Source organism: Galleria mellonella, unplaced genomic scaffold, assembly GCF_026898425.1.
Source record: "Galleria mellonella isolate WM207_F2 unplaced genomic scaffold, CSIRO_AGI_GalMel_v1 utg121, whole genome shotgun sequence".
Classification (NCBI taxonomy): domain Eukaryota; kingdom Metazoa; phylum Arthropoda; class Insecta; order Lepidoptera; family Pyralidae; genus Galleria; species Galleria mellonella.
The window spans coordinates 1523296-1537877 of record NW_026441983.1 but is presented as its reverse complement, the minus strand read 5'-3'; the positions used below and the strand labels follow the sequence as shown (position 1 = coordinate 1537877).

At 32.9% G+C, this 14582-nt stretch overlaps 2 protein-coding genes across 2 annotated transcripts; both read left to right on the top strand.

The window, feature by feature from the left end:
- The first annotated feature begins 736 nt into the window (after nucleotides 1–736).
- LOC128201339 (zinc finger protein 501-like) lies at nucleotides 737–2581 on the top strand. The gene has a single exon (XM_052898020.1). The coding sequence runs from the start codon at nucleotides 1412–1414 to the stop codon at nucleotides 2579–2581; it is 1170 nt and encodes a 389-aa protein (XP_052753980.1). The 5' UTR covers nucleotides 737–1411.
- A 1204-nt stretch (nucleotides 2582–3785) lies between these two features.
- LOC128201332 (zinc finger protein 117-like) lies at nucleotides 3786–14429 on the top strand (the record flags this gene model as incomplete). The annotated part of the gene is made up of 5 exons (XM_052898012.1): nucleotides 3786–3989; nucleotides 8323–8565; nucleotides 11161–11248; nucleotides 13648–13754; nucleotides 13947–14429. Coding segments are annotated over exons 1-5 (1125 nt in total), but the record flags the coding sequence as incomplete, so codon positions are not given.
- Nucleotides 14430–14582: the final 153 nt, after the last annotated feature.

Here is a 14582-nt window from a genome sequence, read left to right as displayed (position 1 = left end):
CTGACAACATGAACATAATCCTTTACAACTAATTCAATTTAAAATATGTATTTCGATTATTGTATCCTATGTATCTATGCAAAAAAACCTTAAATAGAAATAAACACAATTTATCTATTGATAAAAATAACCATGTTATAAAAAAAATTATATGATACTATAAAAATTGAAAATTATGTAATAGATACCTATTAATTATAAGTTAAAGTAACCATACCGTTCAATATTTGTTTTTCCAGGTTTAGGAATGGATACCTATGGTTGATAACTGTATAGTACATTTTGTTGTTAATGCGAGTAATTTTCATTGTAGTACTACGATCTCCACCAAAATACCAACAAAAGGTTGTCGCAAGTAAGCTCTAGTGTACAACTATGATCCAAAAACTTAATATAATTTATAAAAAAAAAAAAACTCATTAAAATAAGGAATACAATTTAAAAGTATATGGAGAGTAAAAATATTTATTTAGTGACAGCAAGGTGTGGGGTTGCCAGAAGATCACGAGAAATGCACTAAATTCTAAGAATATTATTAATTTATTAATAGTAAACATTCTACCTACATCAAAATAGAGATAAAATGTTTGATTATAAGAGTATATTTAATTCTTTATTATTATTAAAAAAAAACTTACAAACAAAATTTTATTCAATATTCGTACCTCCCTTCTAATTTATATGTATTTTTAAGTAGCAATACTTAAAAATCCGCAACGCAAACATGAACCTTTTTCGTTGGCAAAAATTTCTGTAGGGTAGATACAAGTCCCTGGTCAAATCACTAACGTATACATATCTGTACAAGAATTTTCTACCTGTCCTTAGTATAAAGAATTCGGCTTTAGACATAGTCATAGCCTTTCTAATCTTACCACTGCTGACTTGTTCGACATATTGTACTGTTTATTCCTTGTGCATTTTGTGTTTGCTTTATTTCTCCGACTCGATAATAACAAAGGTAATATTGGCCACTAGACCGATACATGTTATTTGTAAACTTAAACCTGCGGCAGTCTAAGTATTCTGTTATTTTTTATTATTTTCCTTCTCAGGCAATCGGTTGTAATTTTTATGACCACTTGTGACAGTGTCATTTCCAAGAGACTCGTATTGGAGACGTAAATGTCCAACGAACTTTCAGTGTGTACCCTCTTTAGTAAACACGAGGCGACCTCAGAACTATCCCACTAGGACTACGTCAAGATCTTATGAGCACTGCGTATTAATGATGTCACTACACAGGCAGTGGGTACGCTCTTTAGTGGACGCGACGCGACCTCAGAACTGTCGTACTAGGAGTGCATGAAGATCCAATGAAAATCTAACTGTACATGAGCAGTCTAACTGTAATTTTAAACTGCCCCAGCATAGTTATCGATTAACAAAATCTTACAACTAAACAGATCATATGTATTCGCAGTGTCCGCAGTGCATAGCAGATCAAACATGGCTACGAAATAACAATAATAAGAATACACAAGGCGAGAATTTGCATATCTCCGACAACACCAAACAGCAGGTGACTTCACACTATAAAGAGCGTCCAGACTGCTGCACAGTTATGAATACCACACAGGAACCGTTGATTGAACAATATGATTTTCAGTATGGTATAGTAGGAGCGGGAGTTGTAAACACTTTGACTGAAGAATTGGAAGCTAATCAAATAATATACTCTGATGAAACAAATGAGCTCTTAAGTCTGTATGAGGATTATGTAAGGGAGAAACAGTCGACTATAGAACCCACAGTTGTACAAGGAGTGACCATCGTTGAAACTACTAAACATTCAAAACCTGATTCTGAACGAGTTCTGTATAATGATGTGGAGCATAATGTCTTTGAATCTGAGCACCAGAAAAGAAGAATATCATGTGATAAAGTTCATTCATGTGAGGTATGCAGTAAGACATTCAAGTTCTACAGTACACTAGAATGCCATATGTCAGTTTACACTGAACAGAAAATATATTCGTCTAATAAAAAGCCATACAGTTGTGGTGTATGTAGTAAATGTTTTAACCAAAACTCAATATTGCAAAGGCATTTGTCGATACACACTGGTGAGAAGCCATATAGTTGTGATGTATGTAATAAATGTTTTAATAGAAAATCATCATTGCAACGGCATTTGATTATACATACTGGTGATAAGCGATATAGTTGTGATGTATGTAGTAAATGTTTTAACATAAAATCAAATTGGCACCGGCATTTGTCAACACATAGTGCTAAGAAGCTATATAGTTGTGATGTATGTAGTAGATGTTTTAGTGATATATCAACATTGCAACGGCATTTGTCGATGCATACTGGTGTAAAGGCATATAGTTGTGATGTATGTAATAAATATTTTAATAGGAAATCAACATTGCAAGATCATTTGTCGATGCATACTGGTGTAAAGCAATATAGTTGTGATGTATGTAATAAATGTTATAATACAAAATCAATATTGAAACAGCATTTGTTGATACATACTGATGAGAAGCCATATAGTTGTGATATATGTAATAAATGTTTTAATAGAAAGATAACATTGCAACAGCATTTGATTATACATTCTGGTAATAAGTGACAAGCCATATAGTTGTGACGTATGTAATAAATGTTTTAATAGGAAATCAACATTGCAAGATCATTTGTCGATGCATACTGGTGTAAAGCCATATAGTTGTGATGTATGTAATAAATGTTTTATTAGAAAATCAAGATTGCAACAGCATATGTTGATACATACTGGTGATAAGCCATATAGTTGTGATGTATGTAATAAATGTTTTAACAGAAAGTCAACATTTCAACGGCACTTGATTATACATTCTGATGAGAAGCCATATAGTTGTACTGTATGTAATAAATGTTTTAAACAGAAAGCAAAGTTAGCACAACATTTTTTGATACATACTGGTGATAAACCATACAAATAACATAGGTGTGATGTATGTAGTAAATATTTTAACAAAAAATCAATATTACAACAGCATATGTTGATACATACTGGTGCCAAGCCGTATTGAATGGATAATTCATGTATATGTAAATAATTTATCTAAGTAAAATATCTTAATTCATTGAAAGCTTTTCTTTTCTGACACCGGCAAGTTGAATTCGCTTCGCGCCATCCGTCGTTAATCGTATTGAGGTTATGTTTTTTTTTAATTAGTGATAATGGAATGGTAACTCCACCTGCGCTATCGGCATACACCAGCGGGGCAACAGTAAGGATGACAGGTGAGGAAGAAGCAGATCAGTTAGCCCATCGTGAAGAATTCAACAAGAATTGTTTACGATGGTTTCCAGGGGGGACCACGTGGAGGCTGACCTAATAGAGCATATTGCTAGCAATGGAGTTGTCAATTTCTATTGCTAACAACCCTTTCCCCCCTGGAGGCTACACGCAAGTATTTGTTTTGTTTTTATTTGTACTTCTGATATTACTTTATTTCAATGGCAATTAGTAGGCATTAAACAGTGTTTTGTTGAGTTTTATTTTTAAGCGACACATACGAGGGTCATTTGAAAAGTTCTTAGTCTAACACGGTGAGTCATTGGTTTTTTTATAACTACCCTCATTTTGTAGTTACATTATTTAGCAACAAGTATGCACAGTTTAGTTTATTCACGGTAACTCATTGTTCGTTTACACGTGATACCGTAAGTCAAGTCAGAGCTATTTTTGAAAATGGATAAAATTGAACATCGTGCAGTGATAAAATACCTGAATTTGAAAGGTAACTCCAAAACTTTAAAAGGTAACTCCAAAAACTATACATAAACACATGTTTGCTACTTTGGGTGAGTCCGCTCCTTCGTATGCGACTGTTAAAAACTGGGTGGCAGAGTTTAACCGTGGTCGTGAGACCATTCAAGATGAGCCCCGTAGTGGCCGGCCTTCAACTGCTTCCACTGATCAAAACAAAGAAAATATCTGTGATTTAATTTTATCTGATCGAAGATTGACTGTCGAGGAGATAGCTAAGACTGTAAGCATCTCATCTAAACACATCATATAATTACTACTGAACTTGGATTCTCTAAGGTGTCTGCGCGGTGGGTACCGCGACTGCTTTCAGTGGAATAAAAACGCAACCGACTCACAACTTTTCGCGACTGTTTAAAGTTACATGAAGCTGACCCAATAGAATTTGTTGAAAGATTTATAACTATGGATGAAACCTGGGTTCACCACAATACACCCGAGACAAAAGAACAGTCGAAACAATGGAAAAGAGCAGGATCGCCCACCTCAAAAAAGGCAAAGGTGGTTTTATCGACGAGCAAAGTCATAGCATCCGTTTTTTGAGATGCAAAGGGTATAATTCTCGTGGATTATTTAAAAAAGGGTGAAACAATAAACTCTGATTACTATTGCAACCTGTTGCGTCGTTTGAGAGAAGAAATTAAAGAAAAACGTCCAGGTTTATTGAGAAGAAAAGTCTTGTTTCATCAGGACAATGCGCGCGTTCACACCTCTGTGCAATTCATGGCAAAAATCCAATGTGGCTTCGAAATGTTACCTCTTCCCCTATATTAACCGGATTTAGCACCGACCAACTTTTATCTGTTCCCATAGCTGAAAAAATTCTGAAAAAACTTATAACCACCTCATCAGAGCAGCTACGATCTTATTATTGTAGTCATTTTGCATTGTCATCGAACTTGAATGCGTATGAAATATTTACGGAAATTCGATGATTATGCATCGATAGAGTGTTAGCAAGTGTTTGAAAGTGGATTAAATATGAACCAGCATGAATGGAAAAGATACAAAGCAAATACAAATGAAAAAACGAAACTCTTATAGGATCACTTTGATGTCTGTTTTTCTTAGGAACACATAGAGGTATTAAATTGAAATTAGTATCATATACTCAGGTCTGCAATCTCTTAAAGCGGTGAAAAAATCAATCTTCTAAATCGACACAATCAAGAGATACCGCCCTTTATGTTCCACTTATATCGCATATTTTGCTATTCGCAACGAGAAACAAACCCAATAGGATTCTTCCTGTGGATCTAGAATCATGCAATTTGGCAATAAGTAATGTCGTATAGCACATGTTTAGAAAATCGTTATTTACATTATTTTTAAACTTCTTTTTCAAAGCATCTCCATTCACTTAATATTTTATTCACTGCCCAAGAGCATATCACCCCACAATGCATGAAATGTGTTTACATTATTTAGGCTTCTGTGTATCTCATTATATTTTCAGAAATTTTTACATAAATTAAGGTTAACATTGCATGTGGGTCCCAATGTTAAAAATATTTCTTTACAAGTAGTACATTCATTACATTGTATAATGTTTTACATATAAATTCACAGACATATGGTAAGCCTGAACTTCACCAGACACCTGCTCTATCGCAGCTGTTGCGTCAGCAATTAGTGGTTCTAGATGTATAGTAGAACACTCGCTGGAATGCACATCTGATTGTATTTCAGTTGACAATAAAAACTTTTAAAAAATTATCATTATCATTGACTTGAAATTTGTCTTGATTTTATGTTGACTCTTGATAAGTCACATAATGTTGCTACCACAATCAGCCTTGTCTTTCAACTTTAATGCAATACCTGAAAGATAATATGATTGTAATATAATATGTATGTTAGGTACATTAGTTTTCTCTGAAAAAGATTAATTATCAATAATTGGATATTATAAAAATCTATATTTTTCATTATGAATTTGTCTGAAGGTACTGATTTCCCAGAAAAATAAAATGTTACTGGCATTGTTTGTTATTATCCATTTTTTTTTACACCTGTCAACATGAACATAATCCTTTACAAACAACCCAATTTATAACATGTATTTCGAATATTGTATCTTATCCTGTCAGATCCTGTTACGGGTTATCTTGCAAATAAAAGGAAAATTTATTGGTTATATATATATATATATATATATATATATATATATATATATATATATATATATAATAACTTAAATTAAACCACAACTTAAATCTATGTTGGACTAAAACAAATTTTGGGCGCCAGGAGAGTTTTTATGTTTTATTTTATTTTATTTTATTTATATTATGTTGCTGCGGAACTCTGCCAAAACCAAACCACGGCTATCCTCAGGGATAATTAAAGTATAACTTCAGGATTCAATCAAGGGCATGTCCTTAGGCTACAACAATGAAGACACATCGTTATTAACTGTGATATTATCTATTCTATGTAACTGTTAATTAGGTATATCAATTTGTAAGTCTGAAGTTACTCCTTCGGTATGTAATTAACTAAAATCACTTAAGATTGGAGAACTCGTTTAACAGTGATTTGCTAATGCCGATAACATTTAAATACTGTTTCTGTTCACTAGTATTATAATAACGAAACTCAATGAGATCAGTTTAAACCACTTGATAACTTTCCTTATTCCACCTCTCCACACACGTCGTTTGCTGTCCCCGTCTCATCTTTATGTACCTACATTTTATTGATGATATTTATTATTCGACTACCCTGTGACTACACTATATTGACAGCTAAATATATACGGGGTCAATAGATCTTCCGTATCATAAATAGTTCCTTAAAAATCTCTTGCAATTACAATCTACGGTAATAGCGTGTATGTAAAAAACCTTAAATAGAAGTAAACACAGTATTTTGTCTATCGATAAATATAACCATATTAAAAAAAATATATAAAACTATATAAAATTTGAAATTTATGTAATAAATACCTATTAATTATACATTAAAATGACCATACCGCCCAATATTTGGTTTTCCAAGTTTAGGAATGGATATGGCTGATAACTGTGAAGTATATTTTGTTGTTGATGCGAAGAATGTCCATTGTAGTACTACAATCTAATATCTAGCAATATACCAACAAACGGTTGCCCCGAGTAAGCTCTAGCGTGCAGCTATGATCCGATATACAAAATACAAACATCTAATATCCAATACGACAAATAAAACTGATTAAAAGTAGGAAAAGATATAAAAAGTGTATATAAATATGTATAAATTGAAAAAGAATGATATACAACGACAATAGGGCATGGGGTTGCCACATGATCACGAGCAATGCACTAAATCTATGACGATTTTTAATTAATTAAACATTTACATTGTCTCTATATCACAATAGTGATAAAATGTTTAAAAAATATTACTATGGATATAACAGAATGAATATTTATTTTTTATTACTATTAAAAAAATTACAAGCAATTATAATTAAATACCTCCCTTATATTAGCAATACTTAAAATTCCGCAACGCACATACAAACCTTCTTCATTGATAAAAATTTCTGTAGGGTAGATTTATGCAATAAATGTTTTAGAGAGAAAAGAAATTTAACACGACATGTTTTGATACATACTACTGATAAACCATATAGTTGTGATGTATGTAACAAATGTTTTAAAAGAAAATCAATGTTGCAAAGGCATTTGTTGATACATACTGGTGATAAGTCATATAATTGTGATGTATGTAATAAATGTTTTAAACAAAAATCAACATTACAACGGCATTTGTTGATACATACTGGTGATAAGCTATATAGTTGTGATGTATGTAGTAAATGTTTTAATCGAAAATCAATATTACAACAGCATATGTTGATACATACTGGTGATAAGCCATATAGTTGTGATGTATGTAATAAATATTTTAACAGAAAATCAACATTGCAACAGCATTTGTTGATACATACAGGCGAGAAGCCATATAGTTGTGATATATGTAATAAATGTTTTAGGCATAAATGGTATTTAAAACAGCATTTGTCGATACATACTGATGACAAGCCATATAGTTGTGATGTATGTAATAAAAGTTTTAACCAAAAGTCAATATTGCAGCGACATTTGTTGATACATACTGGTGATAAGCTATATAGTTGTGATGTATGTAGTAAATGTTTTAATCAAAAATCAATATTACAACAGCATATGTTGATACATACTGGTGATAAGCCATATAGTTGTGATGTATGTAATAAATATTTTAACAGAAAATCAACATTGCAACAGCATTTGTTGATACATACAGGCGAGAAGCTATATAGTTGTGATATATGTAATAAATGTTTTAGGCATAAATGGTATTTAAAACAGCATTTGTCGATACATACTGGTGACAAGCCATATAGTTGTGATGTATGTAATAAAAGTTTTAACCAAAAGTCAATATTGCAGCGACATTTGTTGATACATACTGGTGATAAGCTATATAGTTGTGATGTATGTAGTAAATGTTTTAATCAAAAATCAATATTACAACAGCATATGTTGATACATACTGGTGATAAGCCATATAGTTGTGATGTATGTAATAAATATTTTAACAGAAAATCAACATTGCAACAGCATTTGTTGATACATACAGGCGAGAAGCCATATAGTTGTGATATATGTAATAAATGTTTTAGGCATAAATGGTATTTAAAACAGCATTTGTCGATACATACTGGTGACAAGCCATATAGTTGTGATGTATGTAATAAAAGTTTTAACCAAAAGTCAATATTGCAGCGACATTTGTTGTTGCATAGTGGTGAGAAACCATATAGTTGTGATGTATGCAATAAATGTTTTAGGCATAAAAATCATTTAAAACAGCATTTGTCGATACATACTGGTGACAAGCCATATAGTTGTGATATATGTAATAAATGTTTTAGGCATAAATGGCATTTAAAACAGCATTTGTCGATACATACTGGTGACAAGCCATATAGTTGTGATATATGTAATAAATGTTTTAGGCATAAATGGCATTTAAAACAGCATTTGTCGATACATACTGATGATAAGCTATATAGTTGTGATGTTTGTAATAAATGTTTTAAAAGAATATCAACACTGCAACGGCATGTGTTCAAACATATTGAAGACGTGCTGTATTAAATGTATAATTCAAGTAGGTATAAGTATTTATAAGACAAGATAAAGTTCAGGGGTACAAATAGCAATATCTTAAATAACAAGCATTATGTTTGACATATCACGCGATTATATATATTGTGGAAAGTAATAATGTCATTATACATAATATGTAGATGTGTGTATACGTGGAGAAGTCAAAAAGTTCGCGGAATGAGGAGAAAGGGAGTTTAAATTAAACATGAAAGTATTTTTCATTCTCTGTATATTCTCGCTCAACTTTAATACATTTTTCTGATCTCTCAAATAATTTGTCTATCTCATCGAAAAAAAAAAGATTTATCTTTGCTGTCAAAATAAGCCGAAATTGCAGACTTGACTTCTTCATTGTCGCCAATTTTTGTCCACTCAGCTCATTTTTCACTTTTGGGAATAAATAATAGTCGCTGGGGACCAAGTCTGGTCTGTAAGGTGGGTGGTCTAAGTTGTAAACCCGTATTGATAGATGCCAGTAGTAGCAACATGACACGTTTGGACGAGAGCGTTGTCGTGCAGAAGGAGCACATCTTTTGACAGCTTTCCTCTTCTTTTTTCCTTGACAGCTTCTTCATCAGTCGTCATGATCTTTCTGGGCGATTGTGACGCTTTAAATTTCTTCGGAAATGTTGTGCCTTTCTTATGCCACTGCATCGACTCTTGTTACTACTCAGGTTTATAGTGATGAACCTAGGTCTCATCTCCAGTAACAATCCGGGCCATAACTTAATAATGGCGTGGTGTTCAATTTTCTACTCACTGACTTCTTCCAGATTAACTTGTTTGCAGGTCGATGACTCAAAAGATAATGATTCGATTTGATTCAAACTTAGTATATGTACTCTTAATGAGGTGCTTGACAAGTGACTATTTGGACGAGTAAACTAACCTCCACTATCCACTCCATTCCGCAAACTTTTTGACTTTCCCTCGTAACATGACAGTTTTGATCAATTTACTATTGTATAATATTAGTTTTTCTTATTGATATGTGAAAATTATTTTGTTTCCTCAGGGTAGAAAAGACATTTGTGCCACTTTTTGCTAATATGACTTAATGCTGTTTCGTTCAGAATTTTACAATCTAACTATCTGTATATTTATTTATTAATAAATGTAATAATTTATAAATAAAAATTCATTTAGACCTCATATTTTTTATTTTATTTTTTTTAAATAATGACGCCACTTTTGTCTTGCATTTGTAACGTTTGTGGCTTATCATAATCTTATTAAACAGGGGGAAAGGGAGTGTTAGTAGTAGGGTCTAGCATTGTCATTGCTAACAATATACTCTATCAGATCGATCTCCACGCTGTCTCCCCTTGAAACTATATTGGTTATTTTTTTATTTCCTTACGAGGTGCTAACTAACCTGCTTTCATCCTCACCTATCATCCCTCAGTGATACTACGTTAGCGTTACCAATTCAAAAGATCCTATCAAACATTTTCTGCCGTCTAGGTCCCTCCATTGAACATGTCATATCACATGGATATTAACACTGGCGTCTCGCAGGGCTCTGTGCTTTCCCCAACGCCGTTTCTGCTGTATATTAATGATTTGTTAACCTTGTTATGAATATAGATTTAAGTTGTTAAGGTCACATCACTAATGGAATGGCGCATCACTATTGTCGCGTCTTCTCTCAATATATATGTCATCACCATTGTACTAATGTCGGTCTCTATAATTAAACCAATAATTATTAAACAAGTCGTTGTCATTTATTACCAAGTCAATACAAATCTTAGTTGACATTCGTTGTTATGCGGATGACAGCACTGGGGATGCCCATTATACGGGTCGTACAAATGTCCCTCGTTCCACCATGGAGGACGATCGTGAACAGTGTCTGAATTCAAATAAATACAAAAAGCTTTGATTCAAAACAAGAACGTTAACTGGAGTCTCTGATTGGGGACGATAAAACTTAGTTCAGTTTAACCTCACTTAAACACAAGCCACAGCAAATGGTTTTTTAGCGGTGAACACGCACACCGCTAAAAAAACCATTTGCTGTGGCTCCACAGTTCCAAGGCATGTCTCTTAACATCTTTAAAAGCATTGATCCTTGGTGTCGACATCTCTAGTGACGTATCGTTTCATGGCCACCTCGAAGATATGGTAAAGCTGGCATCCAAAATACTCTGTGTGCTTAATAGAGTGAAGCATTACTTCACTCCGGATCAGCGATTAATGCTCTACAAATTGTAAATCCGGCCCCATATAGAGTATTGCTGTTACTTATAGGTGGGAACAGATAAATACCGGCTTGAACCCTTCGACTCGGTGCAACAGCAAGCTACGAGAATTGTCGATGATCCCAGGCTTACAAGCGGTATCTAACCCTTAAGTTCTAGGAAAGATTTTGCCTCACTCTGCGTATTCTACCGCTTGTATAACTGATTGTGCTTAGAGAAATTATTTAGTATGATGCCCACGGCTCCTTTCTACCATCGTAGGGCTCGCCATCGACAGAGAGTTCACCCTCATATCCTACAGCCAAAATGGTGGCGTACAACACGGTTTCAGAAATGTTTTCCCTCAAGAACACAGGTTATGGAATGAGCTGCTAGCCGAGGTTTCCTCAAAAAACTACAGCGTGGTGTTTTTAAAAAGGGGATTAAAGAGGTTTTTTCAAGTTCGGCAATGCGCGTCTCAAAAAGGTACTATTATTTATAATATTTATTATATATATATATATATAATATGATATGTGGGGTACTACGTAATACTAACTTTACACGTATGTGATATATTCTTCAGCAATATAAAGTTTGTAAGCCTCTTAGTAATAAATAGAAATAAAGCACAAGTTCACTTAGTGCATTTAATTTAGATACCATATTATTATATTGGGATACCATATTATATATTACTATACATCAGGGATAATTAAAGTATAACTTTAGGATTCAATCAAGGGCATGTCATAGGCTACAACAATGAAGACACATCGTTATTAACTGTGATATTATGTATTCTCAGTAGTCTGTTATGTCCATGGTACTGTTCATGTCTATAGGCGACGGTTACCACTTTCCATCAGGTTGCCATTCTAAGTTGTATAAAAAAAAATTCCATGTAACTGTTAATTAGGTATATCAATTTGTAAGTCTGAACTTACTCCTTCGGTAAGTAATCAACTAAAATCACTTAAGATTGGAGAACTCATTTAACAGTGATTTACTAATGCCGATAACATTTAAATACTGTTTCTGTTCACTAGTATTATAATAACGAAACTTAATGAGATCAGTTTAAACCACTTGATAACTTTCCTTATTCCACCTCTCCACACACGCCGTTTGCTGTCCCCATCTCATCTTTATGTACCTACATTTTATTGATGATATTTATTATTTGACTACCCAGTGACTACACTATATTGACAGCTAAATATATACGGGATGAATAGATCTTCTATGTCATAAATAGTTCCTTAAAAATCTCATGCAATTACAATCTACCGTAATAGCGTGTATGTAAAAAACCTTAAATAGAAGTAAACACAGTACTTTGTCTATCGATAAATATAATCATATTAAAAAAATATATAAAACTACAAAAATTGAAATTTATGTAATAAATACCTATTAATTATACGTTAAAATGACCATACCGTCCAATATTTGTTTTTCCAAGTTTAGGAATGGATATGGCTGATAACTGTGAAGTATATTTTGTTGTTGATGCGAAGAATATCCATTGTAGTACTACAATCTAATATCTAGCAAAATACCAACAAACGGTTGTCCCGAGTAAGCTCTAGCGTACAACTATGATCCGATATACAAAATACAAACATCTAATATCCAATACGACAAATAAAACTGATTAAAAGTAAGAAAAGATATAAAAAGTGTATATAAATATGTATAAATTGAAAAAGAATGATATACAACGACAATAGGGCATGGGGTTGCCACATGATCACGAGCAATGCACTAAATCTATGACGATTTTTAATTTATTAAACATTTACATTGTCCCTATATCACAATAGTGATAAAATGATTAAAAAATATTACTATGGATATAACAGAATGAATATTTATTTTTTATTATTATTAAAAAAAATACAAGCAATTATAATTAAATACCTCTCTTATATTAGCAATACTTAAAATTCCGCAACGCACACACAAACCTTCTTCATTGACAAAAATTTCTGTGGGGTAGATACAAGCTCCTGGTCAAGTCACTAACGTATACATATCTGTAAAAGAGTTTCCTACCTATTCTTAGAGCAAAGATTTCTTTTCTCTCGAATCTTACTATACTGCTGACTTGCCGACATATTGTGCATATTATTCCTTGTGCATTTTGTGTGTGCTTTATTTCTCCGACTCGATAATAACAAAGGTAATACTGGCCACATCGATACATGTTATTTGTAGACTTAAACCTGTAGCAATCTTCCTATTCTGTTTTACTTTCCTTCTCTGGCAATTGGTTGTTGTGTTTACGACCACTTGTGGTAGTGGCATGTACAAGAGACTCGACCTGGAGACGTAAAATGTCTAGAAAATTTCAAAATGTGTGTTTATGATATCACAACACGGTCAGATGGTATCCTCTTTAATAGACGCGACGCGACCACAGAACTGTCGTACTAGAAGTCCATGAAGGGCCAAAGAACATCGAACTATAAATGAGCAGTCTAACTATAATTTTAAACTGCCTCAGCATGGCATAATAAAAACTTACAGCTAAACAGATCATACGTATTCGCAGTGTCCACAGTACATGGCAGATCAAACAAGGCTATGGACAATACACAAAGTAAGCATTTGCATGTCTCCGACAACACCAAACAGCGGACGACTCGATACAGTTGTGATGTATGTAGTAAATATTTTAACAGAAAATCAACATTGCAACAGCATTTGTTGATACATACAGTTGCGAAGCCATATAGTTGTGATGTATGTAATAAATGTTTTAATAGAAAGTCAACACTGCAACGGCATTTGATTATACATACTGGTAATAAGCCATATAGTTGTGATGTATGTAATAAATGTTTTAAACAAAAATCAACATTACAACGGCATTTGTTGATACATACTGGTGATAAGTCATATAATTGTAATGTATGTAATAAATGTTTTAAACAAAAATCAACATTACAACGGCATTTGTTGATACATACTGGTGATAAGCCATATAGTTGTGATGTATGTAGTAAATGTTTTAGTCAGAAAACACATTTAACACGACATGTTTTGATACATACTGGTGATAAGCCATATAGTTGTGATGTATGTAATCAATGTTTTAACCAGAAATCCATATTACAACAGTATATGTTAATACATACTGGTGATAAGCCATATAATTGTAATGTATGTAGTAAATGTTTTAACAGAGAATCAATATTGCAACAGCATATGTTGATACATACTGGTGATAAGCCATATAGTTGTGATGTATGTAATAAATGTTTTAATAGAAAGTCAACATTGCAACGGCATTTGATTATACATACTGGTGATAAACCATATAGTTGTGATGTATGTAATAAATGTTTTAAACAAAAATCAACATTACAACGGCATTTGTTGATACATATTGGTGATAAGCCATATAGTTGTGATGTATGTAGTAAATGTTTTAGTCAGAAAACACATTTAACACGACATGTTTTGATACATACTGGTGATAAGCCA